At 38.1% G+C, this 27,922-nt stretch overlaps 2 protein-coding genes and 1 long non-coding RNA gene across 3 annotated transcripts in view; 1 reads left to right on the top strand and 2 right to left on the bottom strand.

Annotated features, from left to right (window-relative positions):
- LOC130604569 (uncharacterized) overlaps positions 1-27,922 on the bottom strand; it is a 185,844-nt gene that overhangs the window by 12,100 nt on the left and 145,822 nt on the right. The window lies entirely within an intron of this gene.
- Positions 1-27,922, bottom strand: part of TDO2 (tryptophan 2,3-dioxygenase) — a 68,270-nt gene that overhangs the window by 12,100 nt on the left and 28,248 nt on the right. The gene's annotated exons all lie outside the window — the stretch shown is intronic.
- On the top strand, positions 14-27,832 carry ASIC5 (acid sensing ion channel subunit family member 5). Its single transcript, XM_057419160.1, has 10 exons — positions 14-157; positions 15,741-16,047; positions 17,382-17,613; positions 18,705-18,824; positions 19,796-19,945; positions 20,512-20,659; positions 21,783-21,839; positions 23,848-24,016; positions 26,895-26,986; positions 27,596-27,832. The coding sequence occupies exons 1-10, from the start codon at positions 88-90 to the stop codon at positions 27,793-27,795; spliced, it is 1,545 nt and encodes a 514-aa protein (XP_057275143.1). The 5' UTR covers positions 14-87; the 3' UTR covers positions 27,796-27,832.

Genomic DNA, 27,922 nt, shown 5'->3' with positions numbered 1-27,922 from the left:
GTGTTGTTGGCTTTCCAGGTTTGGTTTGGATTCTTTTCAACCAGTCAAACCAGGAATGCCTGGTATACTTGCTGTGTCCTGTGGCACATGCTTTACATGCTTTTTACTGCACATTTTCCACCAGTTGCTTCTTTGAAGATTAAGGCTGGTGTTTGGGGTAAGTTAATGAGGGGTGCGTATATGAGAAAAAGGCAATATTTAATAAATGTAGGAATCGTTAAAGTAAGTTTTTAATTGCAGACCCTTGTATCAAGATATCAAGGTACTTTTAAGTTTAAAAAATGAAACATGGAAAAGGAAAGGGAAGAGGAAGCAGAATGTTAGACTGAATAATGATTGTAAGAGATTTCAAGTGATACACATACTTTCAAAAAATGCACACAGATTAAGTGAAAGCACTAAAACTAATCATGTCCCTCTCAAGCTGGTTTTCCAGTTGTTTAACTCATGGCAATTTCTTGATCTTATTTCCTCATGCAAAAGTTTCTCTTATTGACAAACGTTACTCAATTCTATTTATTCATCAGCTTAACACACAATGATGTAACGTATAACCAGTGTGCACTTCTTCCCTGCCTGCTAGCCTTCTCTGAAAAAAAGTTAATGCCCAGTTTTACTGCAAACAAAGCTGCAGGGCCCCCATGACCCGAGACCGTTTGCTCTCTGCAAGACTTGTTCTCCTTAGCAGTGACTGTGGCAGTTTCAGTAGTTCTAGTCACTTCAGAGTGACTAGAATGACTTGGCTCATTAAAAGAATCATACGCAGTATGTGGGTGATGGAATATGTACCCTGCTCAGCCAGATGCCGTACGTCAGGCTGTACAAATATTAGCTTAAAACTAAGCTGAGCCACAAGTAGGACTCCACTGAGGCAACCCATCAGGCAAGGTCAAGGTGATCCTCCTTCAGGATATAAAACTTGTCAGAGGAAAATAATCCTCTCACCACACACATCTACACATCCGCTCAGGATGCAGGCGAGTAGAGATGAAAATGAAGACCATGCACTGGCATATACATCAGAAATAAATGTTGAAAACTGTGCTTTTCACCATCCCATTTGCACTCAAGAACCTTGATGTACATGCTGGTACCTCTCACATGCACAGACATCAAAGACATGGACAAGTAATGTTTATCTTGTCATTTCTATATACCTTCACCTGAAACATCCAATCTGAGCATCCACAGTGAAATCAGAATTTTTGTTACCTTTTCTCATGGCACAAGCAAAGAAAGAGTATGAACCTAATAAAAATAAGAGTAGTTGAAAAACATCAAACTCTTAACCTCACCAAAGAAGTTATCCATTTTCTTGTGGAGTTTTAGTTTCTTCTGTGGGATACAGAGAATAATAAACTTCCAGAGCAATGGTCTCTGAAATGCAACCTTTACATTGTCTACCCAGCAGGCAAAGGATTTTGAAATATCAGAGACCTTTTAAACTCTGTGCTTAACAAAATATTAACTCCCTGTTTGGGAAGTAATACTACCCTCAATTGGTTCAGGGTTACCAAACTCCCTCAAAATCTAGCTGAGGATACTGTCTGAACCAAGCACTATACTCCTCCCTCTGATTCAGCAGCAGATGAGTTTCAGTCAATCAAATCATCCAGACTACAACAATTTAGAAAGTTATTTTCAGTATTTCCAACATGTTCAAACTCTGGTTAGGTGTGTGATAGCTGATTGGTCCCAAAGTGCCTCCATTCTAGAAACCACCAGCCTAGAAACTCTTGTGAAATTTGACAATCCAAATCCACCTGCATCTGCATTCACATCTCATCATTCTTGCTCGATGACCATGTTCACTTTCTCCAGTTCAACCCTCTTGAGCTGGTGCCATTAGAAAGCCTTGCTATACTCAGGATCCTCCTGCGCAGAAAGCATTCCCAAGTGTGTCTGAGTCCTTACCAACATCTGTTTTCCATCAGTTTCTCTTGTAATTCACTAGCAACCAAGAACCTTAAGGTTTACATGAGAGGATTAAAAAATATGATTCTCCAAATCATCAGAAAATTGCAAAGACATTGGGGAAAGTAACATGAACCATTTGTTTCAAGCCCACACTTGGGCCACAAATGCATTCCTCTAACCATGTTTGTACAACATCATGCTTTGATTTAAAATAAGAAACCAAAATATTTTTTGCAGTGCTGTCAATACATGAAACACTTATCAAAATATTCACTCAGGTCCTAGAAAAGCTCCAGTAATTTAATAATTCCTTTTTAATGGCAGAGATAGTTAAAAGTAAGAAAGCTGTTACTTTCATAAACAATTCAGAATGAAGGTGGTAAGCTCAAGCTCTGGGTTTTTATGGAAAGCAAAACCCAAATATGTGTTTAAGAAAAAAGACTACATAGTAAATTTGTTTTAGAAAGTTTTTAGCTTTTAAAATATATACTCTGTATATATTTGTATAATGAACGTCAGACTATATTCTGTGCATTAAATGCAAATCTATGTTTATCAGGGAAAGTATATGAACTCTCCAGTTTTGCACACAAACCAGAAATAATTTGTTCTTTTCTCTCTCATATGTAACCTCAATTGAAATAAATGTTCAATCTAAAATGTACATAAATTCAATCAGTATGATCTGATACTGCACTGCAGAATTTAATGATAATTTAACAGTCCATGTTTCCTTTTGAAAACTAGAAATGTTGGGAGCAGCTTCATGTTAATTTGTTGAACAAAAGCCTTACCTATCCCTGCCTCACTTCAAAAACAAGCAAACCAAATGAGACCACCAGGTTCATGTCTTATAGAGGGAAGCAAAAACAAGTATGGGACTTAAAGCTTATAACTCCTACCTGCACCTCATATCTACCGAGAGCAAACTGTAGACTGACTGTTTCCAGAACAGCTGGGTGATATTATGGATAATACCATCCTTGACACCATTCAGGGAAATTTAATCTCACACTAGCTGAGTTCTGCTCTCTAACTAAACTATTCCCCAGCTACAACAGATCTCAAACCATACAAGACCAGTGGAAGAAAAGGTCTTAGTGAGGACTTGAAAACCCCTGAAATAAAACACAGACAATACGGAACTATCATTCATTCATCTTAGTGGCAGCCTTCACCTGATCTCAGCAAGGCTTCACAAGTCTGTAATGAACTTGGTACTAAAAAAATTGTTTAAAAAGTGACTTGTACTACAAAATCATGAAACTGTCTGTTAGCAGTGTAGATGACAATGCAGATTAAAAGAGCCTTCAGTTTTGGGTCAGCTCAGAGCCTTAAACACTGGCATGGCTGTGAGACCCTTAGAAATGAATCTGCTTCTGCCATGCTGCTCAAATTTGGGACTCAGTGTAGGGACCTGATTTTTGAGAGAAGCCTTTATGCTCTGGCAGAGATTTTACAGCTGCTTTGCCATCTCTTTATACTAGCATTACCATAAATGAGTCTTGACGCAAAAAGCTCTTCCGTGTGAATACATCTGAAAGCAAAACACAACCTTCATTTTAATTGACAGTATTACTTTTGTTTCTCAGAATGCACTGTCATTTCCCTTCCTCATGCTGAACACTCAAAATCACATAGAAGCAGATGTGATTCTGACTGTTCAGCATGAATGCACACACAACTTGCTGTTCGTGTTGTGAATGGCTGAGCAAAGCCATGAAGACCAGGAGTGTGTGTATGTGGCCTTGAGTTTTTATTTAGTTATTTGTTTATTTACTTCTAAAGTATGAAAGTCAGACAGAAAAAATTCTGCTCATCCCAGATACCTATCAAGAGAATTCTGACCTTCAGCAGACAGTGAGAATGCTCTATTTCACGACTGGCCTGAATACAAGACAAACACAGCAGAAAAAAAACCCCACGGCTTCACAGAACTGCACGTTGGGGCCTTCAAATGAACTGTCATGGCCTTCATGACCAGCATGCGAATTGTTAAGCACCCTTCTTAATCCACCCTCCTCCCCTTTCTGTTTACCTCTCCTCAACCAGATGGACATGGGGTGGCTGAGCTAGCTTCTCTCATCTCAGCTGCAACAGGGTTGCAGTACGGATACAAACTGGACTTACATAGAGAGAAGTGATTCATTCATACATGCAAAAATGGAGCCCCCTTCTAAGCCTGGCCAAGGCAAGGTTTGATGAAAGGTGGAGGTGGCCAGTAACGTATTTTGTAGTTACAGGTGGGGTCAAGAGCCTGCATGTTCTTATTGTGTGGGGCTTTATGTCTAAAATATTAGTAAGAGTGACCCCCTATGTATTGCCATGAATCCAACAAGTGTTGGATTAGAAGTGATTAAATTAGAAGCGACTTGTCCACCTAAGCCAAATCTCAAGTTATCCCATATGAAATCACTTACGGAGGAAAAAAGAAGACCAAGGCACACACAGATGGTTTGGATGGTGTCACCAATTCTTCTGCTCAAAATCTCGTTCTGATTACAAAATCATCACAGATCAATGTGCTTTTGCAGTGTTCATTAACTTGAACAAATTGCTCCGAGACCTTCTGGCTACAAACAACTGACGCTTGGAGCTTCCCAACGCTTGTCCCAGAATTAGACTAGGAGTTATCCAGCACAGACAGCTTCTACCTACAAAACAGTGGCGTCAGTGAGTTCGATAAAAGATCCTAGTAGGTCATGCCATGCTGAGGAGATTCTACTAGAAAGTAGCAGATTTCTTGGAAGAGGTGTTGGAACAAAACAAACAAACATTTAAAAGAAAAAAAAAAAACAAAACAAACCCCACCAACCTGAAAAGCAAGTTTACAATGAGATAATTTTTCTGGTATATCCATCTAACTTTCCAGTATTGATAGCCCAGGCCCTCCTAAGATACCCAGGTCCTTGCACTTAATAACCCTTCTGTGAATCCACAGTCTGCAGCAATGACTTCCATAATAAAAGTGCATATCAGATGAAAGAGTATCTCCCTGTGCTAGTTTCAAACTTTCTGCCAAGTAATCAAGTAATTTTAATTTCTGCTTGGTACTAAGTCATGGCTTACGATCTTATGACAAATAACTGTGCTATACCTTTATAGTCCCAGTCATCCTCTTCTGCACTTGTGCAGATTCTGTTGTGACATTTTTGAGATGAAGCATTCAAAAGGTAAGTATCTTTTCAATGTATAGATGTAAGCATTGTTAGTTCCATAAAATCATGGCGATTAAAAATGTTTAGACACCAAACGCGCAACTATAATAGTGAAATGCAGTACAGAAGCTATTGTTATGTTTTGGTTGAAAAGGTACAACTCAAATTGCACAGCATGAGTCAAACCCTCACTGCGTAGGCTGCTGTTCAAGCACTGAACCAAAATTACTTCCCCAGCCAATGTAATAAAATAACAAGAGATAGGTGAATAAAGACACATAAAAAGAAGAGAGGAAGATAAATTTGGCACTAAAACAGGTCCTCCGCTCAAGTGAGTGCTTTGTGATTTTCAAAACTGGACTTGCTGTTTAACAAGCATTTGAAATTAACAGTCAGTTTTGAAAAAAACTAAAACTTGGTGACTCAAGGCTAAAACAAACAAGCTTGAAGTTGATGCAATATTAATAATCCAATCAGACATTTGTACATGGGGGAGGAACAGAGCTCAAGGTCTTGCAAGCTACAAAGAGAAGAGATAGCGCTGCAAAGATCTTAATTTGTTTTTATTTTAATTGTATTTTTTCTACTTAAACACAAAGAAATCTGTCATCGCTTCCCACCATACCTTTAACTTCCATTTATGTTTCACACATCCCAGCACAATACCCTTGCCCCACTGTCTATCATTTATGGCTCAGCGTACTGCAGCAGGATTCCTTTCACATTGCACAGTATCTGACCCTGTTAATGTTGGTAAAAAATCTCCCACCCCAAGATGTGCTCAAAAAGGAACTCTTCCTAGATTACCACCAGGTCATCCTACACCTGTTATTTTCTATGTATACCAACCAGCACTCATGCTGACTGCTTTCACAGGTTGCCTGCAAGCTGTGCTCTGACAATGAAGCAGCCTGCTCTTTGAATTGTCCCAGAGGAACAATTTATCTTTCTCACATTCTGACTGGTAATTATTTTCCAAGTATGCAGAAAATGTTCTTTCACTGCTATTGCCAAAACTTCCTCTTTTCATGTATGAAATGTGTTAATATCAGCCAAAACCATAAACTTTGGAAAAAACACGTATCTTGAATACATGCTACAGAGTTGTTCTAAGGCAAACCTATCCTCTTTTAATGCCTTGCAGCCACACATTGCAAGGTACAATTCTTTAGTACAGGAAAGCTGTTCTTCTTCTCCTGAGCTGAATCCTGGTTATTTCAGGTACAGTGAAGTCAAAATCTGGAGCCATAAGCTACACCCTTGCCTCCATGGCTCAACTTGGTCTACTGTCTGCTCCATGGTACAGCTGGCTAGGGAGTTCAAAGGGCTGGTTCAGGGCAAACGCTAATAAAAATTTGCTAAGCTCATCCTATTCAGTATTATCATTAATGACTTGCGTGATGGAATAGGTTGTACACTACTTAAATTGACAAATGAACAGCCTGGATGGTGAACAGCATGCTGTTAGATGGGGGCTGGAATTCAGAACTATCTTAATCACTGAAATAAATAATGTGCAGCTTCAGTAATGCAAACAGTAGCACTCTTGAATGCTGGTTGCGATAACCAAACTAGCAAATAAGAAATTCTTTAGAAATCACCTGGATTTTTCAGTTATTCAAAAATAACATGTTTAAGCAACAACAGGCAAAACTGTGAAAAGAGCAAATTTTATACTGGAAATTTTAAATGGAAACTTTCTATATGACATGGAATCCTTCCAATCCATAGAATCCATTGTATTACGTACTGAGTACCAGTCTTCAAGAAGCATGAAGACCACTTGGAATTGGCTCAGGAAATGATAGCAAGAACAATAAATTAACATAGAAAATATGGTCCATTAAGAGAAATGGAAAGAATTATACATGACCTGTATAACTAAGAGAAGATTGTGGGGCAAAAGTGATAAATAGCTTTCTTTCAAAGGAATGATTAATAAAAATTTTCCATATACAAGGGAATGAGAAAAGGAGTAACCAGTATAAATTCTGGCAACACAGACATCAGAAAACAAAATGTAGCAACATTTCTTGTATCTGTAGAGCACTACAAAATATTGAGGAGAGTTTATAATTTCTCCAGTCATAGCTGATTCTGCCTTGATGCACAGACAGACCCAATGAGTCCCCCTTCTAACTATCTATGAGGCTTTTTTCTACATCCCCTCTCCCCCATTTCTGAATCTACTGGCATACCTGCTTTGAAGGAAGGAGCAAGACAGATTGTTGCATGTACAATTAGTTACCACGTTTCACATATGCCAGCTTTTCATTTGCCATGAAATAGCAATGACAATACATTAAAACAGTCCAGATGTTGGTCACTCTTTTTCCCCTGCTTTTTCCTTTTTTTCCTAGTATATTTTGTATAAATTGAGTATTTGCTATCTGCTATATTAGCAAATGCATTCCTTGAGCTGACTTAAAAGAAGGTAATAATTGAGAAGTTTCTATTAAAAAAGAGAGCTAAGCAAAACATTATAAGAAGCATTAATGCTGCTAAAGCACTTGCAGAGCCTCATGCAATGAAACGTAAATTGGAAGGAAGCACTTTAACATTCTGGAGAAAAAAAAAGTCCAATGAAAGCTAAATATGCACTGAACACATATTTGTGCTTGTATGTATGTAATTTCTCTCAGCAGCCCACGAGAATTCCTATGAGACATTTTGCTGCAATGAGGCTATAAAGAAATAACTTTATCGGAAACACATTATCTCTTTGTCTCAGCAAATAGCTGTGTAGTTATGCTGGCTGCAGCATTTTGTTTAAATTTAGCACCCTAGGAGAACTGAACAGCACTGAGGAATGACATTTTGAGTACAAAATTTACAATATAGATGGACAAAAGCCATCATGACCACCTCTTCACTGGTTCTTTTTCCTAACCTTTGCTGCATTAAGTATTAGGGAATGTGTTATTCAGATAACCAGATACACACTGCAAGAACTGACCGGACAAACCAAGCTGGCTGTGACTAATTTATAATCTGAAAGCTGTTTGTGCAAGCCATTTGGGAAAGATGAACAAATACAAGGTTGGTCTTCGCCCCCTAGTGTTTGCTTCAGAATTACTGTAAAACAACTATAAAATAAGAAGTCTTTTAAAATCACTTTCTTTTGTAAAACAGAACCAGACAACACAAGCCATGTCTGTCTAAAGTATTACATAAAGGTTCTTTGTAAGACAGAATTTTTACCACAGAATTTTGACCACAAACACCAGTAGGATGAATCGTATTTGCTGCATAGAGAGCAATTTACAGTTTGTACTCCTTAACTGTATGCACACAGTGGTATAAAGACCAACATAATTTGCTTTGAGAAGTCAAGCAACTCAAGCAAGAGGCATCATCTGGGTACTGTGAATTAAAGTGGTTTGCATTAACAGGACTCAACGGATCTGCAAATCAGTGCTCAGCAGAGCACTAGATGTGGTTTAGTTACATACAGATGCTGAAAAACAGTTTACTGTTAAGCACTTCACTGCTTGAGTGAACGCAAGTGCTGTGCAAAGCTTGCCCCAGCAAAGAGCCTCAACGGTGAGGCAAAAGTGGCAAACAGAGCTAGGCTTTCCAAGAAGCCAAGTACAAAAATCTTCTGCTTGTCACACAGGAGTGACTAAATGGAGTTCAGTGCTTTAGCTTCCTGCTTTTAGTTTTAACAACATGGCAGAAAACAACTGCCAAGTTGTCTGCAAACAACTAGACACTGAGGCACTGAGGGACCAAGTTAATATACGTGATAACCCAAGAACACTATGGACAATCAAATGGACCATTACTAAGAGAGTAAATGAAAGAACTGGAACAGAGAGGGAATGTGCAGAGGGGGAATTTATTATTACTTTCTAAAGCATTAATCAAGCACAGCCCAGTACTAAAATTACTTGTATTTTTAATTGCCTTCTATTAGATGTTTAGGTTTTTAAGTTGAGAAAACTTCAAACAAGATCATACCACACATCTAAGACAAAAGCAGTCTCTATCCTTTATCTTAAGGGGTTACTGGAATGATTGACTCTGCATGCGTTTTCATCCTCACCCAGAGGGTAAGTTCTCAGGAATAAGAGCTCATTTTTGCTAAAGCCCACAAGAACATGAAATCTGGAGCTGGTTATGAAGACAGCTATTCAAAGTGTGGATGAACTGAATTTTGCTGCTGGTGGGAACCTAGTGGCAGACATTCGTTGCCCTCCAGAGCAGGAAGGGTTCCTTATCTAATTAAAGAGAATCTATTTAGTTCGGAACAGCACAGTATTTTAGTTTAGATAACTGGTCTTTCTAAAATAACAGGCAAAATACAGAAGATATTTGCAAAGTGATGCAAGACACCAGTCAAGCCTGCACTTGTATTATTATTAGTATAATACTGACTTGAAATGTATATAAATATGATCCTGTCATAAAAATAATCTCTTTTACGTTGCAAAGCACTTTACTTAAATGCAAAACATAGCAACCCTGGCAGGTAAATTGCCCAGTGTTATGTGTCATTGAGCATCAACTCCCATTTAGTTTTCTATAAAAGCCATTACCTAGTGGTAACCAGTGATAAGGCAGCGTGTTACCCATTCCTTCCTTACTGAAATAAGCAAAGCCTCATGGACCAGCTTCAGAGATTCATTCAATCGGATGCTAAAGGTATGTGACTAGACATATTAGAGTTCTTTACCAAGAGTTTTGTTACATTTTGGTGGTTTTTTTCAGGACTGACAACCAAAATGAGAAAATCTGCCTCATTTCTCTTTTAACCTTGTCCAAAAAGAGCTGTAGTGTACATTTTCAAGATATAAAGAGAGAGATGAAAAAAGCTTGCAGAAAAAAAAAAAAAAAATCACAAAGTTATTCAGGGGGTGAGGAAAAGTCTCTAGCTATTTAGAATAAAGACAACAAAGTTTTAACTAGGCAACTACTATTCTGAATGATATAACTCCTTCCAGGCAAGAGCTCCTGCGGCTGCTGAGCTATATTTGAAAAGGCCATTCTTTTTTAATAAGTTCACAAATGAAAATCCAATCACACTTAAACAGGGGGAATATAAAAATGAAAATGTTGTGCCTTATTTCTGCTATGCAAAAGCTTAGCTTCCAGTTCTTCCCACGAGGTCCTGTTACATTTTTTTCCTCACTAGATCAAAGAGCCTATTACTGTTATCTGTCAGTGTATGCAAGCAGTTACAGACTGTGACCAACTAATTGCTGAGTGAAATGAAAAGAAACCTTTAAATTCAATTATTCAATTTACAGTGTTAACATTATAGATACTGTGAATTTCTGAGGTTTTTGTGTAAGCTGATAACTGTATGTCCCTGGCCGTGTGTCCCTGGTGCAGGGAACTCATTTCTTCTTTAACAACAGACTGGAAAATCAGGTTTCTCTTACTAACCATGATGGTTCTTGGGGCTTCTCCAGTAGTCAGTGTTTCCTGAGGCAAAGCATCTGTAGCCCATCCTGAACATATGAGCTACCATATAGTTCTTCCATTTATGTTCTATATTTGGCTCCAAATATGTGATTTGCTCCTAGATCTGGATTCCTCTCATTTAGTTACCTCCTTGCTTTTTTACTTATCCATGCTCTACCCTTTGGATCTTCTAGAAATACTGGGTTTATTTACATCTTTGACAAAATTATTTTTTTAGCTCAATGCCTACATTAAATGTACTTTGTATTGGTTCTAAAAGAACATAGCGCTCTCAAGACCTTACTAATAGTCTGAGGTCTTGCAAGACCTTACTGTCTCTCTAGCAGCAACTTGAATACCTGCCGCAGAAAATATATGGACTCAGTCAGAGATAAATATAATCAGACAAAAGCCGTTGATTACAAAGCCTTAACCCATTAAATACTATTTCTTACATGCACTTACAGTGCTCTGCCTCCCCCACAGCACATGAGACTTGGGCTTTTATACTGACCAAAATGCACACTCATTCCGACACAGGTGGCCAGCCTGTGCTGGAAGAAGTGGCCAGCAATATCTACAAAGGTCTCCAAAGGTTGATAGAAACCTGGACATACTTATTTTTACCAACTTCTAGTGCATGAGTATCACAGAGAGACTGTATTAAATGAGTCACAGTATGCCCAATACCCCTGATAAGAACATATGAAAGACCTTCCCATCACCGAAAATGGTTGCTCTCTTCACTATAAGAAGGACTGAAAAACATCCATAAAAGCTGACATTTCAATTAATTCAATCACTGACAAGGGGGTTGTCCTGCGGTGGTGCTGGTTCTTTCCAGGGTTTCACCCATCGAGCCGGCACCCCCCACAGACCAGAATCTGTAATTATACACATACAACCTCGACCACTTAGTTTTACTTCCGCAGGACCTTTCCAAATGCCGGTTTCCAAGTCCTTATACCGGACCCAAATACCCGGAGTTTTAGTCATATAACCTGAACCTAATGCCTGACCATGTATTATGGCAGGGGGGTCATTAAAGTCTCCTGTCAATTGCACAAAATTCATAACATATACAGCTTTCTGTATCCTTGCAACCGGTGTACATCCTTCTTCCCCCATTTTTTGTTTTTCCAACAGTTGTTTCAAAGTTTGATGTGTTCGTTCAATAATAGCTTGTCCTTTAGTACCCCCACGATCACCCTGACCTTGTTGTAGAAGGGGTTTAACAGCAGCGGCGAAGGCAGTAGCCATGTATCCAGCCTTTTCCTCTGCTGTGCCCACTTTAGAACATGCATCCATCATTTCTTGAAGACCAGCAGATTTTGGCAAAACCTGCAAAATACGCTTACAAGCCGGGTTAGCATTTTCCATAGCCAGAGACATAAGCATGGATTCTTTAGCATTAGATGCCAGATCAATATTCTTTTTGATAGCCTCTGTCAATCTGTCAATAAATTGCATATATGGCTCAGTAGGTCCCTGCTTTACTGATGTATATGAAGGATTAGGTTTTCCTGCTTCCGGCACAGCTTTCAGAGCGGCTAAAGCCAATTGCTGTGCTTGCTGTAAAACTTCAATTTTCATACAAGCCTGTACTCCATCAGGGTGAAATTGTCCCTTTCCCAATAACATTTCAGATGAAACACCGTGCAAAGGGTGATGAGGATTACACTCTGAATTCTCATCTGCAGCCCTTGCAGCAAGCTCCTCAAACCCACTTTTAAAATGTAGGAGCTGTGAAGGAGTTACATTCTCCTCCTCAGGAGACTCCCACCCTGGCAAAAATTCTTGGGGACTAAGTTCAGGGGCAGTAGCAGCACGAAAAGGGTTAACATCAGTTTGTTTTGGCTGCTCAGTAGCCGCTACTGACTCCCGAGTATCAGCTGGAGCTACCGCTGGTAAAGGCGTTGTTGACACAGGATAGAGGAAAGGCGCAGGGTCCTCAAACTTTCGTACTGTACTGCGCGCCGGTTTTTGACCAGAATGTTTTATGCCTGAAGCAGACGACACTACCATGGCTGTAGCACTGGGTGCTGAATCTAATGTAGGTGCCGAGCCCTGCTGTTGTGAAGGCGAGTCAGAGAGAGCTGTAAAAACGGATTTCGCCGCCTGTTTCTCAGCCTTCATTGCGGCTAGAGTCCCTTTTAGTAGTAACCAGGGGGCAGCAAGAGACTTCACCTCTTTAAACCCACAAGTAACCTGATCCCACAGGCATGCCCCAATTTTTTTCCAAGTCCCGAGATCAGAAGCTTCATTAACCCCCTTGATCAGCTCTTTTTCTTTACTCTAGAGCAACAATCTTTTTAACAGATTATCGTCATATTCTATCCCTCTCACTGAGAGGATATGCTGGAAGAGCTTAAGGATGACCATTTTTTCTTTGCTTAATTGATTCCCCATCCTAACCCTCTTCCAGACCCCGTCGGCTGTTACCTTATTTCCACTGCGCAGTGTCTTCCGGGCTCACTAGGCCCTGTTCCGAGGCGACTACCTCCCGATCCTGGTCCTGCCAGATTGAACCCAGCCGACGTCCCTGCGGCTCCGCGTTTTCCACTTTCTTCAGTGCCACGCACTTTAATTCCTTCAGTTTCAATATCAAAAATATGGGGGGTCCCTGTTTGGGCGCCATTTGCCGCAGAAAATATATGGACTCAGACAGAGATCAATATGATCAGACAAAAGCCGTTTATTACAAAGCCTTAACCCCTTAAATACTATTTCTTACATGCACTTACAGTGATTTGGCATATTATGATTGGATACATATCTTGAAGACCCTTGCAACCAGCATATAACTGGTTAAACACAGGTGTGGGAACTTGACCTCGAAAGCTTGCCAACAGTCCACAGTTCTCATTAACTCAGTGAATTCCAGCTTCTTATCTTACTTGCTTAAGCTTCCTTGGGCCTCTCATGGCCTTGCTGTATCTTTCAGGATTATTCAGAGTTTATGTACCAATTATCCATTCTCCTGTGAGAACACTGTCTCCACAGATACCCAACTTAAAGCTAGTTCATCTGTGTTGGTTACACAACCTTAGTACAGATACACACAGCCAAGCTTTGCATAGGATGAAGGGTTAATAATTTATAATCTCACACCCACCCATTACTATAGTGTATTATTATTTAGTAAATGAGATCTGGAATAACCATTCTATTATTAATTATATATCACTGGAATGTACTTGTTCCTCAAATAGACCAAATACCAGAGCAAATGGCTACTCCTAATTCACATATTTCATACTGTTTTCCAATCCACCACATATGAGAAATTTCATACCAGAAATCTACCACATGATCCTTTGTAGTTAAAAATCTTTTTTTTTTTTATTTTTTTTTTAAATTATAGCATTTTCTAATGAAAACTAAAAGTAGAGTAAGGATTCTTATATGCACTCACCTAGTAGTGCTAATTCCTCTGGCGAAAGACAGCAATGAAAGCAGCAATATGATATTAGATAATCTTATGCACTAACAGCAAAAATTTCACAATCAGATAAAACCATGTATATTTACTGCAGTAGCTATGCACAACAGCTAAATACAACGTAGTTACATATTTGCATAAATTCTAAGTTACACTGCTACTGATTAAGCTAACTAGTGGGTTTTGATGGCAGTTCATTCTTATGTAGGCATATGCTATCATTCTTCTACCTAGCACAGTGTATATAGGAGGAAAGAATATACACAGCACTTTTCCTGAGAGAATAGGGTCTGACTGCTTGTGGTCTCTTGCTAGAGGCTATGGACAGCAGACGCAGACACATGGTAGGAATGTAATTTGCTCTGCTGTTACTTAGGGAACAAGCAAAGCACATGTCCCACTGCACACGCGCTGGTGAGAGGGAAGCCTAAAGCAAGACAAAAGCACACGTGAGTGAACAGCTTTGCAATGGGATCTAATAGTCACTAGAGCTAGGAGAGAATCTTTTGAACAGTTTTCCAGCAGAAACCTGATGATAAAAAGGGTTCACAATAAACTCAGCCAGTACTGATCAAAGTTCTTACATCTTTAAAGAGAAACAGAGAAAATTCTTTCCCTTCAGAAACATTTTGAAATCTAGCATCATCTGAGATTTCATTATCACAGGCCCCAGACCGTGCAGAGACCAAAGCAGCATCCCAGATTGCTGATGTGGTCACAATAGCTTTGGCAGATGACCCCTTCACATCCTTTGACCAACTGTAATAGCCTCAAGTAAATCAGTCTTATAAAGGGTATATTATCTTCCTCCCATGTATGCCACACTATTAAATCTATTAAAAAAAAAAAAAAAATGGAATTAGGGAAGCACTTAATTGTTGTTAAATGCTAATCTAAGCGTATTTCCAAGTCCTAATCATTATTGTCTCACAAACTTTCTTTAATTTATGGCTCCTATGGACTTTCTTAATGACAAAATAAAGTAGCAGATAACAATCTGAAAATGAAGCACTTTGCAAAGAGACCGGTCCAATTATAACTAGATACAGGAAAGGCCTTATTAAGTTTCCCTCATTTGGATGTTTTGAGAGAACATTTTGTTCAAATCCATGCCCAAAGTTCATTCAGCAGCAAGCATAAAAAAATTTCCAGGTACTGATTATATTCGTTACTGTTTTTAAACTTAGATCTAAAAATATTTTTTTTTAACATCACTTTGCAGAAAAGTGGGATAAATGAAAACTAAAGCAGTCCTGTTTCAAAGTTAAGGAATCAGACATGTACAAGCCTAAAAACCCAGACAGTAGCTTTCCTTTTGAACCTGTAACTTCAAGTTTTATCCAAAAACTTTTAATAATGAAAGAGTAAAATTTCCTTTAATATGATTCCATATCTTTCCCTTTTTACCTAATTTCTCAGAGCAAGTATGAAGAACCAGGCCTTTAATGGGATGTTACTGTAAAAATCAGATGCTCAGCTTTTTACAGTAGGTTCACAGCAACCTCTGGTCTTATATCACTGAGGTATGTCAAAATCCAATCTTTTCGACAGAAGTGGAACTACCCTTTTATATTAATGTGCTTAAAAATTTGTGTGCTTGAAATATTGCAAGATATAGTCTGTTCCCAGACAGCACTGAGCTCATCTTGCAGCACACAAGTCTTCCATCCTGAGAGGCAAGTTCACTACTTAAAGAGAGAATTTACAGTTAAAGAAAAATTTTACAGCTGCTTCCAATATCAAAATTATGTGGTTTCCTTTAAGTGTCATTTAAATGCTAATTTTACAAATGTTTTTTCACTTTGTTCCATATTAAGGAATATTGAAAAAGATACAATTGTACTTAATAAAGAAACTGGTGCCACATTTGGATGACAGAAGAAATTATCATCAGGAGTTTGCCTCATCCACTTCATTTCATGGAGTGCATAATATTGTTCAAACACAGAGCAAGACTCGCAAAGTGCTGTGGCTGTTTGTAGTCATGGGCTGTTTTGCCATTGTTATATGGCAAATCTGCAGCCGCTTCATCTACTACTTCACCTGGCCAACCACTACTACAATGGTAGTTCAGTATGTGGAAAATGTCCAATTCCCTGCTGTGACTTTCTGCAACTTGAACAGGTAAAAGTTATGTTTGTTATTTGCTCTTTAGAGGCAATACCTTTATATGTGAAAACAGTTGGCTTCCACAACATGCCTTAACAAATCACATAAAGTAAATATGGCTCCGAGGGGCATGTCTTCCACACCACACATGAGATCCAAATGAAGAGGAAAGTACAAGAATCAAGTAGAGGGCTGCTTTTTTTTAATCTTCCCCTTCCTTCAGATGAACAATTGAACTACAGATTTTTAAATTTTAAAACATAAGTTGGAACAGAAACACCTCTGGTGGTGCTCTTCTATGTACAAGCACTGCTTCTAAAGTGCAACTGAGGGACAGTCACCAGTTACACCCAAGTTAAAAATAAAACACGAGATTTGCAAACACAGATATTCAAACAGAAACTCAGACAAATGTAGAAATTTTGGACAAAGCAGATGTTGTTTTTCAGAGATGGTCAAACTTTATGGTTCTAGCTGGTGTCAGTGGGGTTTTCAGGAGGGAAACATTTGGTCTGTTTGGAAGTCATGGAAGTTCACTACAGATTACTACATCTGAAGATAATGGCCAACATTCAGATGCGGCCACCTTGAAAATAATTTTACAAACCTATGGCCTGATTTTTAGAGCAAATATGTAATTTAGGAACAGTTTTAGAAATACAGAAAGTTTACCCACATTGTTTCCTCAGTCTTCTGCCTTTCCCTGGCAGAATCAGCTAGAAGTCCCAGTCTCAGATATCTGGAACTATTTGCATCCCTCGCATTGCCCCATGTAAAGCCACCCTGGGTTATATTGCACAATATTCACCATGGAGCCACAGAGCTTATGGGAAGGTAGATTGTCTCTGCACTGGGGTGTAGTGCCTTAGTAAAGCAGGTTTATGAGAGCACTGCAAATACACTTACAGATCAATTTCATAAGTATTAGAAGACAGCTTTTTTGAAAGGAATGGCTCCTCCCAGCTAGTTTCCCACATGTAAATATAACTTCATTTTTTTCATCAGTTCTCCAAATCTGGTTGTTGTCTTACACAGATGGCAAATCTACAGAAATCTGTTCAAAGACTGACCAGAATAGCCATGGGAAGGTGTCCATTTTCTGTTTACAGATATGGAAAATAGCTTCCTAGAAATGGAGAGTATATTTTTATTCTGTTTAGATAATATATCTAGAATATATAATTATAATATAGAATATAGAATTTATATGTTTATATTGTAGAGACCAAAGTGCATTGTGGTGGGCAAGAATCACATTTTGCATGCAGACAGCCAGTTGTCTCACAGATTTGGCAAGAGCAGCTTTGAGATGCACAGAACTAAGCAATTTTTTCTCCTTCCCTTGACAGGTTCCAAGCTCATGCAGTAAGCAACCTCAAGATAATTTTTTTCATTTGGACCATTGTGTCTGGAGTACTCCACAATTTTTCTATGGAAAATAAGTATTCTCAAGAGCTCAATGATTTTCTTCTTGGGAACCAGAACTTCAGCATCAAAGAGTTTACAAAGAAAAATGGGTTTTATCTGAACAACAGCACATTGCTAGAATGTGACTTTTTTGGAAAGCCGTGTTACCCCCAGGTAAAGATGTTTATTTTACTAATAAAATAAGGAGAAGGGAAGTATATTGTTACCACTCCCCACTTGAGACACCTATCTTTGCCAGCTACTCCCTCCTATTGTTCCTTTACAGTTACCCAATGGAGAAAGAAAGTTTTGCTCTAAACTACCCTGAGGACCCCAGTTCTCCCACTGACTGTGGAAACAGCCTGCAGGACTCCCTGAGCTGTAAAATGCGATTTCGGTCTAAATTGCTCTCAGTCCAGTGTCACTTCTGCACTGGAGATAGCAGCCTTTGGCAACTGTCAAACCTTCAGACTGTATCCAACAACCTTGTCCATAAATGGCCTGTAATGAAGGTCAGTTTGAAAAGTTTTTTTGCAATACATGATTACGTACTTTTGTTCTTGAGGTCAAGAATACAGACAGCCAGGGTAACTACATGCAGACTCCACAGGAATTTTAAATAATGAGGTGAAAATAGTCCAGCTTTGGGAATTTTGGACAACAACCAAAGAATATGATCATTGTATTTTTATGTCAATTCTTCCATAGAGCAATTCCCAACTTACATAGAAAACATGAACAGAAAAGTCAGGACCTTATTCTTTCAGATATAACCTATAGATATGCTACAACTTATAAAATTAGGCATTGGAGAGCCCTCTTGACTGAAAGATACTAGTGTTAATAACTAAAACTAAAGCAAAAACTATACTTTCATGTGTAACATGACATTTAGATTTGAAACAATCTTCACTAAACATGTACTGAAAAAACTAAACAAGTTGGTTTTGAATATATGTCTATTAAATAATATATATTTCTAGATAATGTAACTATATAATTTCTATAAGGTATAGAAAAACAGGATTTCATTAAATGATTCTGAGCAGCTGACAGATTAATAACATGAAATTTCTCCTTTAAACTTAATTTCCTACAGAAAGGGTGAAATCCTTCTGAATATTTCCATCAATTAGCACTTTTCTGATTGAAATATTTAGCATTGCCTTTAGGAAAAACAAACACTCCAGTAGCCCATCTCTTGCATTGTAATTCACTAAGGAAACTTCTTTCCTTTTATTCTTCCCTATTTTCCTTTATTGAAGGATTTTGAACATGTTTTCACTGAATATGGAAACTGCTTTACTTTTAATCACAATGATCTTGCAGCAAGAAGAGTGAGTTTGTCTGGAAGAGGCTTACATTTGCTTTTTGATGTCCAACAGGTACAGCTATCCTAATGATTATAAATCACATTTCATGTAAGAACTTGCAGCTGAATTGAGTTGGTTTGGTTTGGATTTGTGTTTTTGTTTGGCTGGTTTTACACAGACCTTCAGAATTTCATGCACAGATTTCTATAGGAAGACCATTTCTGAGTGAGAGGGTATTTTCAAGGGAAGATCTAATACAGATTTTCAAAGTCAGAATTATTGACTCTGTCCCCAGCTAAATGGTTCTGAAAGTTGCAAGTGAATGTATATGTACATATGCACAGTTCACCTACAGTCAAAACATGTCATGAGAGCAGTAATCTCATTTTACACAAGCACTTTGGGGTGACATAAATTCATTTTAATAAAAGGCCCAGTAAGGGAGGTCATATGGTGCCAGCTTCTAAAGCATTACTGAATTTTAGTTGCAGCAGCTGTAAGTGCTCAATGACAGCTAAGATTTGGTCTTTGCACTATAGCTTCTGGCCTCATTACAATTATCTTTGAGCAATAAAACCCAGAAAATTAATATCACCTTGTGAGGTCAGCGGAAAAACTAATATTTTGAGTGATAAATGACTTAGACATTCACTTTTATTCTTTAGGAATTACGAGACAGGAGTGACAGGTTCTGGAGAGAGTAATGGAAAGTTTGCTGAAATGTGATGGGTAGTTGCAAGTAAAAGGAGAAAATATCCAAGTTATGAGTAAATGTTTATCTATGTCTTCTTGCTTTTGAAACTGGGAGATAACAGAAGGAATAAAAAACACCCCTGAATTTTATAGTTACTGGAAGGAAACCCACAGAGGCCATTAGCAAAGAAAATTCAAGTCAGCTTGCTTCTGTACTTATCTGTAAATTGCCTAAAATGCAACTAGAGATACAAGACCAAATCAAAAAGCACAGCACCATTTTAAATATAGCTAAAGCTTCAGATGGTAAGCAGAGCCAAAACTACTTTAAATAATTCTTTTTGCATCAGGAACAATTCACCGATGAACCTTCTCTTGGTTATACTGATGCTGGGGTAACTTTTGATATCCATTCACCCAGAGAGCTTCCACACTTTGATGGTTTAGGTTTACTAACACCAGTTGGAATGCATGCACAGGTTGCAATCCGCCAGCTGAAGGTAAGGACTTTGTCCATCAAGGGGAAATATTGGTCTTTGCTGTCTCCTCTTCTGAACTATGACCATGAGTTAGACATTTTGGAAGTTAAGTATTTTATCATGCCAAAGGGACTCCTAAAAATAACATTTCCTTCATAGACAAACAAAATTATTTCAATTTTGGGGCGGCAGAGGAGGGTGTCTCTGGTCGTTATAATCAGTATCTATTCAAATCAGCCTTTCTTCCCTAACATCTTACAGTCTCGCTGACATATAATGATACAAGGACACCAAAGCATATTTTGTTAGCATTAAGACTGTCTCAGATTCCTAGTGGAATCCAAGTGGAGTGCACTACTCTTCTGCACTAGGCTTTCTGATCAAGTCTTACTTTTGCTGTGAGGAGTTGATTTTATAATCCCAAAAGCATAACCTGTAATTGCCTCCAATTGCCTCACAATGTTACTGCTTATGCCTTCAACAGTCTTCCTTAGTACTTTAAATTGTGAGAAAATAACATCTAAATTTAAAACTGAGACAATATATATATATATCTATATATATCTTCTGTTATTATTATCCTACAGTCAATTATCCAAGAATACCCATGGGGAGAGTGCAAGCCTGATAAAAAGCTTCGCTACCACAGGATTTATAGTACTAATGGATGTTTGCAGGAATGCAAAGCCCGGTACATACAGGACTGGTGTGGCTGCTTGCCATTCATTCTTCCAGGTATTTCTCAGGCATATCATACCCCTACACCGATCATCTTGCTTGAAGTCCTCACCTATTATTGAACAGCAAAGGAGATAGGGAAAGTCTCCTCTTTCCCACCTTTTCAGCATTAAAAGCAATGATAATATTGTCACCTCTCTCTAGAGCAAGAGCTGGAACCCAAATCTCTGCTCCCACAGCTCTTTTTCCACAATTAGGGGGTAAGAAAGCACTGTCCTGCCTCCACTTTCTCACTCGATATATTTTTAAATATTCACAGTATCAGAGTATGCCAGAGATTGGAAGGGACCTCAAAAGATCATCTAGTCCAATCCCCCTGCCGGAGCAGGAACACCTAGATAAGGTTACAAGGCAAGGTAGAACGTTTTCACTAAGGGAGACCCATTAATGGGTGATCTCCAGTTCATTTGTTTGGCAGCCTCTTGGAAAGGAGGTCGGCAATTTCCTGGGAACTTTCATGGAAAGGAGTTTGAGAAGGCAATTAAATCTAGGTCTCCCTACCCAGGGTGAGAGCTTTATACAGTACTAGTGAGATAAAGGAGGGCAATGCCTTCTTTAACTGTGTGCCAAACTGCAAAGTAGTATTTCCATGCAAGGGAAAAAATGGGTGAAACTGAGATCATCTGAAATCGGAAAAGTTTACTGTTAGCTCAGGGTGCTGTCTTACCCCTTAGGTCTCCAATTAACTCTTGCATGAAGTTCGAAACTTTTGCTGAAACACATGGGGTGTAATCATACATGGGTGTAATCATAGATGGGTGTAATCCCATCTACCCTATTTTGTTTTCTCATTTCCACTCAGAAAAGCAGAAATTCCCTGCTTCAGCAAGCTAACACAAAAAGTGCACCACAAGCTTAAAGGCAGTTCCGTCTGGCACACAAAATAAAGATGTTTGCTACAACAACAAGCTTCCTGGCTTGGTCTGTTGTCTTTCATCATTATATGCCCCTTTTGGTGTTGGTAACTGCATCATGCCCAAACAAATTGATTTCTCAGTTGTATAATGATAAACAAGAAGTGCTAAGCAGGCTTCCATGACATTATGTTTCATTGGGGTACAAACAGAGCTAAGGCCTAGACTCTAATTGAACTTCCTAAAGTTTGTTGTTTATTTTTCAGGAAATGGAACAGAGTGCGATTTGCTGAAGTATTACAATTGTGTTTATCCGGCAGTCTGTAAGTAATAACTTTATATTTTCTAAGCCAATTTGAAATAGCAGACAGTACCCATCAACTAAAACAATACCAAAAATGGTACTGAAACTGAGTACATCCCAGTTCATTAAATATTCTGCAAATAGAGACCAGAATAGAGCTTTAAATAGATGCCAATTAGAAAAAAAAAACCAAACACACAAAAAAAAACAAAAACCAACAAAAAACCAAAACACCCAACAAATCACAAAATCAAACATAAGAATTAATTTTACTAATCAGAAATGGTATAAAATAGAAGAGTGTTCAATTAGTCTGTTTTCCATTATCAAGCCTCTGTCTTGCATCTTCAAAGTATCATCCTTCTAGCTCCAACGTTGTATTCTTTATATTTGTGACAGAAAAGTGAACAGCACAGTAATAACAGGTTTGCCAGCTGATAGAAAATATAATTGAAAATCACTGGACTCCAAAGTTTTACCTTTTCAATAGTAAAATGAATTATAGGTTTTGAAAGAGCTCCAAATACAAGTAATTTCTGTAATCAAATAATGTGCACACAATAGATACAGAATCTGTAAACCTGGAGAATACTGCAACTGGCAGTCTGAGAAGTAACTTCTCATGAACTCTAGAAGGCCTCCTTTTTAGTTGTGTTGGATTCTTGACTCTCCCAAAGGAATGGGTGATTAAGATAACAGGTAGATTAATAAGTTTTGGTGGGCCTGTGCAGGGTTTTTTTCTGTTTTGATTAGGTGTGTGCAATATTCATGCAAGATCTACCACTAGGAACAATGATTATCTCTCCTGTGGCTGTCTTGAAATAGATCCCACTGAGTTCACAACCTTATATAATCACAATCTTTGGTAGCCTGTCATGGTGGAAATGTGTATATTGTTTTACTTAATGGATATTCTGTAACCAAGTTTCAATGAAACCAGTGAGCAATTTAACAAAATAACCCCACAAGGGTTGTACCCCACAAGGAGATCGCATCACAGTACTGCACATGGGGAACCTGGCTTGTAGGCGTCTGCTCCCCAGATCCCCAAGTTAGGTGTTTAGTCTCCTTTTACAGTGCAGGAGAAGTTAAACATCTGATAAGAAACTCTCAAATGACAGCACTATCTGCACGACCTACCACTGGTGAGAGCATATATTTTAGGAACCCTAAAGGCTGGCTATCAATAAAATCCACACCACCAGCATCCCTGGAGAGCACCTCAAATCATCAACTAGCAGGTTGAGATATCTCCTCCCCTGCAGGCTGCAAAAGCCCTAAAATACAACGGCCACCACCACACCAGGACAAACACAGCATCGCAAGCAGGAGGTTATGGTACTCATCTCAGAGTACCAGATACCTATGGGTGATGGTTTATGATTTAGGAAACATTTATGCCTTACCATTTTTCTTCTACATTAATTTTCTCCATGCTTCCTGGATTTCTGTAACTATTTGAGGAATAGCTCCTCAACTTCATGAGCAGCCAGACCTGCAGCATCTTGTGGCTTCTCTTTGGTATTTGAAGAAAAAAAGCTGTCCCTAAACCCTCTTAGTTGTCTTAAGCCCAATTATCAAATTGCAGACAGGGGTTAAGGTAAAGTGAATTATCTTACCAAGATTTTTATGTAGTTATTAGATAATAGTAAACTGCAACTGGCATTGCTCTAGAAGCTGTTTCTGTGCACTAAAAAGAGCTAGGCAGACATCAAGGCACCAAGACCAAAAACTATACACCTAAGCACATAATCAGAAAGCTAGCACAGAACATGGAGAGTCTTCTGTTGTCCTGCTGTTTAACTGAATGAAAAATAACAAGCACATAAATCCCTAATGAGGAGGAAACACTTCTGGGTGCTGAATTTCCTTGGGGAAAAGGAACATAAAAATCTCAACCCTTGTCAATGTGCACCAGTTTCCCAAATGCCAGTTACAGATACTTATTTTGTAAGTTTTAAAAGAAGGTTTTAAGCTGTATGCTTTTTTTAGAAATTCTATGTAGATTCTTTATCTTGACATTTCAGATGATATAGAGATGAAAGGATTATGTACAGTAGGAACCCACAATTCCACTTGCCCTGCCCCATGTGAAGAAACAGATTATCCTACTACTGTCACATATTCAAGTTTTGGAGGAGAAAACGCTATAAAATACTATTCTGCAAAACTGAAGAAAAACCCAGAATACATCAGGTAATCTTGCTTAACACCTTGTCTAATAAAGAAATTATCAATTACTTTTAAGTGTACTAACAGAGCATATGATTTAAATATGACCTTTAAAAAATACATTCTTATGTGAGATATTAATAATGCTGTCTCTGAGATAAAAAAGTCTTAGACAAAGTTGGCTAAATTTAGACATATTCATATATATTAAAATACTTAGATACATCTAAGTCTTGTGGGTAACGTAAAATAGATACTGCAATAAAAAAGGAATGTTTTCAATTAGCTACTCTGTCACTGATCTTTTCTAAGAAAGTGGGCTTTTCTGATCACTTTTGTAAATAAAAATAAAGGGCAAGGTTATCAACTCTACCTACAGTCCACATGAACAATCCATCCAATAGAGAAGATAAATCTTCACCCTTCCACAGCTGAAGTCAGTGAACCACCTAAATAGATACTATATTAAGTTGCTTTCTCTCAACCCATTCTCAAAGGAAACTCTGTAAGCACTGATGAGTTAGGTTTTAGCGTAGCAATAATATCACAAGTTTATCATTCTTTTCTATTATTAGTAGAATCCACTAATACAGTTTATATTATAGAAGTTATTTAGAAAATATTTAGTACAATATTAACCCTTATGAGACAGCAGAAGAGTGAAATAGCACATTTCTGTGTGACTGAAAAGACTACACAGCAAAGAAGTAGGTCTATGCCCAAAAGAAGGGACCTTCTAGCGTGAAAACATGTCTCAACAGTATTGACTACACCTTTTAACCAGGAAATGGTGTTAGAGCTTGTTACGCATAGTGCTGTGTCACTCAGTAGTAGCATTGAGCTGACAACCTACATACTTTTAATTTCATAGAAGAGATATCATATATGTTTATGCTTTAATAGAGCATATATGCCTTATGGTTACCATATAATAAATTGATACCAGAGTTCCTTGCAAGCAAGTATTACATCTTCAGAAATAGAATGATTTTGAGTTTGAAAGATACTATCTAGTGGTCAAAGAGCATTTAATACAGTTTTATAGACTGAACTGCCTCTTGCTCACAGACACAGATGTTAATAGTGCAAGTATTAAGACACGCTACATGAATTCATAGTGTCCACACATTGAAATAGAATCATAGAATCATAAAATAGTTAGGGTTGGAAAGGACCTTAAGATCATCAAGTTCCAGCCCCCCTGCCATGGGCAGGGAGACCTCACACTAAACCATATCACCCAAGGCCTCGTCCAACCTGGTCTTGAAATACGTTTCAAAAGAACTGCATAAAATTTGGCTAACGAAATATCTGTATTTCATTGTTTCAGTGACTTCACTTTTCTTACTCTTGAGGCCATCAGTCTACATATGTTTACATGTGAGCAGTAATTATGTGAATCATAGAATAGTTTGTGTTTGAATGAACCCTTAAGGGTCATCTAGTCCAACCCCCTGCAATAAACAGGGACATCTATTAGATCAGGTTTTTCAGTGCACTGTCCAAGATGACCTTGAACACTTCCAGGGATGGGAAACTACTCTCTGGCCAACCTGTTCCAGTGTTTCACCACACTCACTTTAAAAAAATTTCTTCCTTATATCTAGTCTGAGACTATCCTCATTTAGTTTAAACCCATTACCCCTTGTCCTGTTGCTACAGGCCCTATTAAGAAGTCTATATCCAGTGAAGATTATGAAAATCAAACATGTTGTTATATGCAAAAGTATTAATCATTATTATCTTTGTTGATTATTTTATTGTCTGTAAACATCATGCATGATTCAGTAATTATTCAATTAAGCAAGTGAAAATAAAGAGCATTCCCCTGTTACCAAGCCTTAACCAATAGGATTCCTGCCCCTGTATTAATGAGTACCTATTCCAAACTATAAAACATTGAAATCTACTTCTTTCTGAAAATGTAAGGAGGGAAAAGTTAAATATTTATTTGGATAATTCTGCTAGCAACTCCATGACAATGGTAGGAAGTCTTACTAATAGAAGTTATGAAAATGATATTATTTTTATTATTCAGTGCTATCTTGAGTTTTAGAATTATCACCTAAAGATACAGAAGTGATTATTTTGTACAGCAAATATTTCATTATCATGAATATTGTTAATGAGCTCATTATCACTGTCAAGCCAAAAATCTGTAGCTCTTTGCACTTCTGAAGAATAATCAGTACTTTTATTCTTAAAGGTCCATCATTATGTTTGCAATCAGGTTTTTTTTTGTCTGGTTTATTCCACAATCATTAGGTTTATATTCTGTTCAGGAGTTAGGCAGATTCTTTCAGCAGACATGATATCAATGATGAGCTCTTTACTCACACTGAATAATTTCACAGGTCTTGCTCCAACTCAGATTTAACTACTCTTCCACTTTTGCAACAGACAAGAATATAATCTACAGATGAGGTAATTAGGTAATAATTAGGTAAATGAGGCTATTAGCACAGGATAGAACTTAACATCTGCGTATAGGACAAAGCCCCTTCTGCACAAACATGCTTATTGAAATAAGCACAATTAAACAGCAGTTGCACACAGGAGCAATAGACTGCGCTTTCAAGCACTGTATCCACTGTAGTTCAGGATGCTTGACGCTTTCACTAAAGCTTATCTCTGTGACCCTTAAAAAGTACAAGTCTATCTCACAGTACAGATCTAGAGTTACTTTCTCAGCACAGCCTGAAGATCTACTCCTCTGATAAGCTTCTAACTGTTGGCATTAGAAAATTTTTCCTTCAGTCATTTAACTCATTTTGGTAACACTCTAATTGTTCTTTAAAAGACACCATCACACCTCCCTGACTCTGTCCATGCTGATAAACATTGCTGAAAGTGAATAGCAGTCCTGAATGTCTCTAGTAAGGCTGTATGTGTTTGTCATTAGGCAGAACCTTGTGAGTATTGACATTAAATATAGTGATCTGAGCTACAAAATAACTCAGCAGCAGAAGGCCTTGACTATATCCGAGTTGCTTGGTAAGTGAATGTTTAACATATATTTACTGCTGATTAATAATTAAACTAAAGTAGGCCACACAAACAAACCTGGTTTTTATTCTCTCCGCTCCTGAGTCATAGCCTACGTGGGTTTCTAAACAGAAAGCAATGCCTTTTATGTTATAATGGTAATAATCATGTCTGCCCCATGGTCATTTTTGATACTCTCTCCTCTCATCCCATTAAAGAACCCACAGTATGGGCAGCAGCTGAAAGTAAGAATTAAGTCTGGCACTGGTTTACGGCTGTATCACACACAGGACTGTAAGAATACTGATGTTTACGGGATTCAGAGAGGAGAGGGAGAACATGGGGAGGAGATGCAGGAAAACAGCTAAAAAGACATAGAAACAGGAAATATTTTAAGTATCTGTTTCACAGTGGATGTGTTCTGTTTACCTTCTTTATTTAGAATTTTAAGAGACACATTAGTCTTCTCTTATAAACATTCTTAAGAATATTAATTCTGTTTTCTTAAAGCAATGGATTATTTATATTGAATTTATTTAGCACTTGAACCTGGCAAGGTTTGGTTTCCTTGTTGGACTAAACTAAAATGCTTAGGATGTTTATTTCCTTCTTTTACAGCTGATGTAGGTGGCCAGCTTGGATTGTTTTGTGGTGCCAGTATGATTACAATCATAGAACTGCTCGAGTACATTTTTACTAACTTCTGCTGGATGTGCATCTTTCTTCTATTGAAAGCTCCTGAAATGCCTCAATGGAACAACCCATCCCACAACCACCCAACATACAAGGAAAAAAAGAAAGGAATACAAGAATGTTAGTGTCTTGTAGAAGCACAGAATTGTTTCTGCCACTTCTCTTCCTGTCTAAGACACAAACAAAACAGTAATATTTTGCATTGCTCCCTTCCCTGCACTTCTTATTCTTCCTACTTTTTATTACCTGGAA

The sequence above is a fragment of the Pezoporus wallicus genome, unplaced genomic scaffold (assembly GCF_028554395.1).
Source record: "Pezoporus wallicus isolate ANWC-B61680 ecotype Strahan unplaced genomic scaffold, APGP_CSIRO_Pwel_v1 contig_2384, whole genome shotgun sequence".
Lineage (NCBI taxonomy): Eukaryota > Metazoa > Chordata > Aves > Psittaciformes > Psittacidae > Pezoporus > Pezoporus wallicus.
The sequence above is the reverse complement of the archived record's forward strand: the minus strand, read 5'-3'. Positions and strand labels throughout refer to the sequence as shown.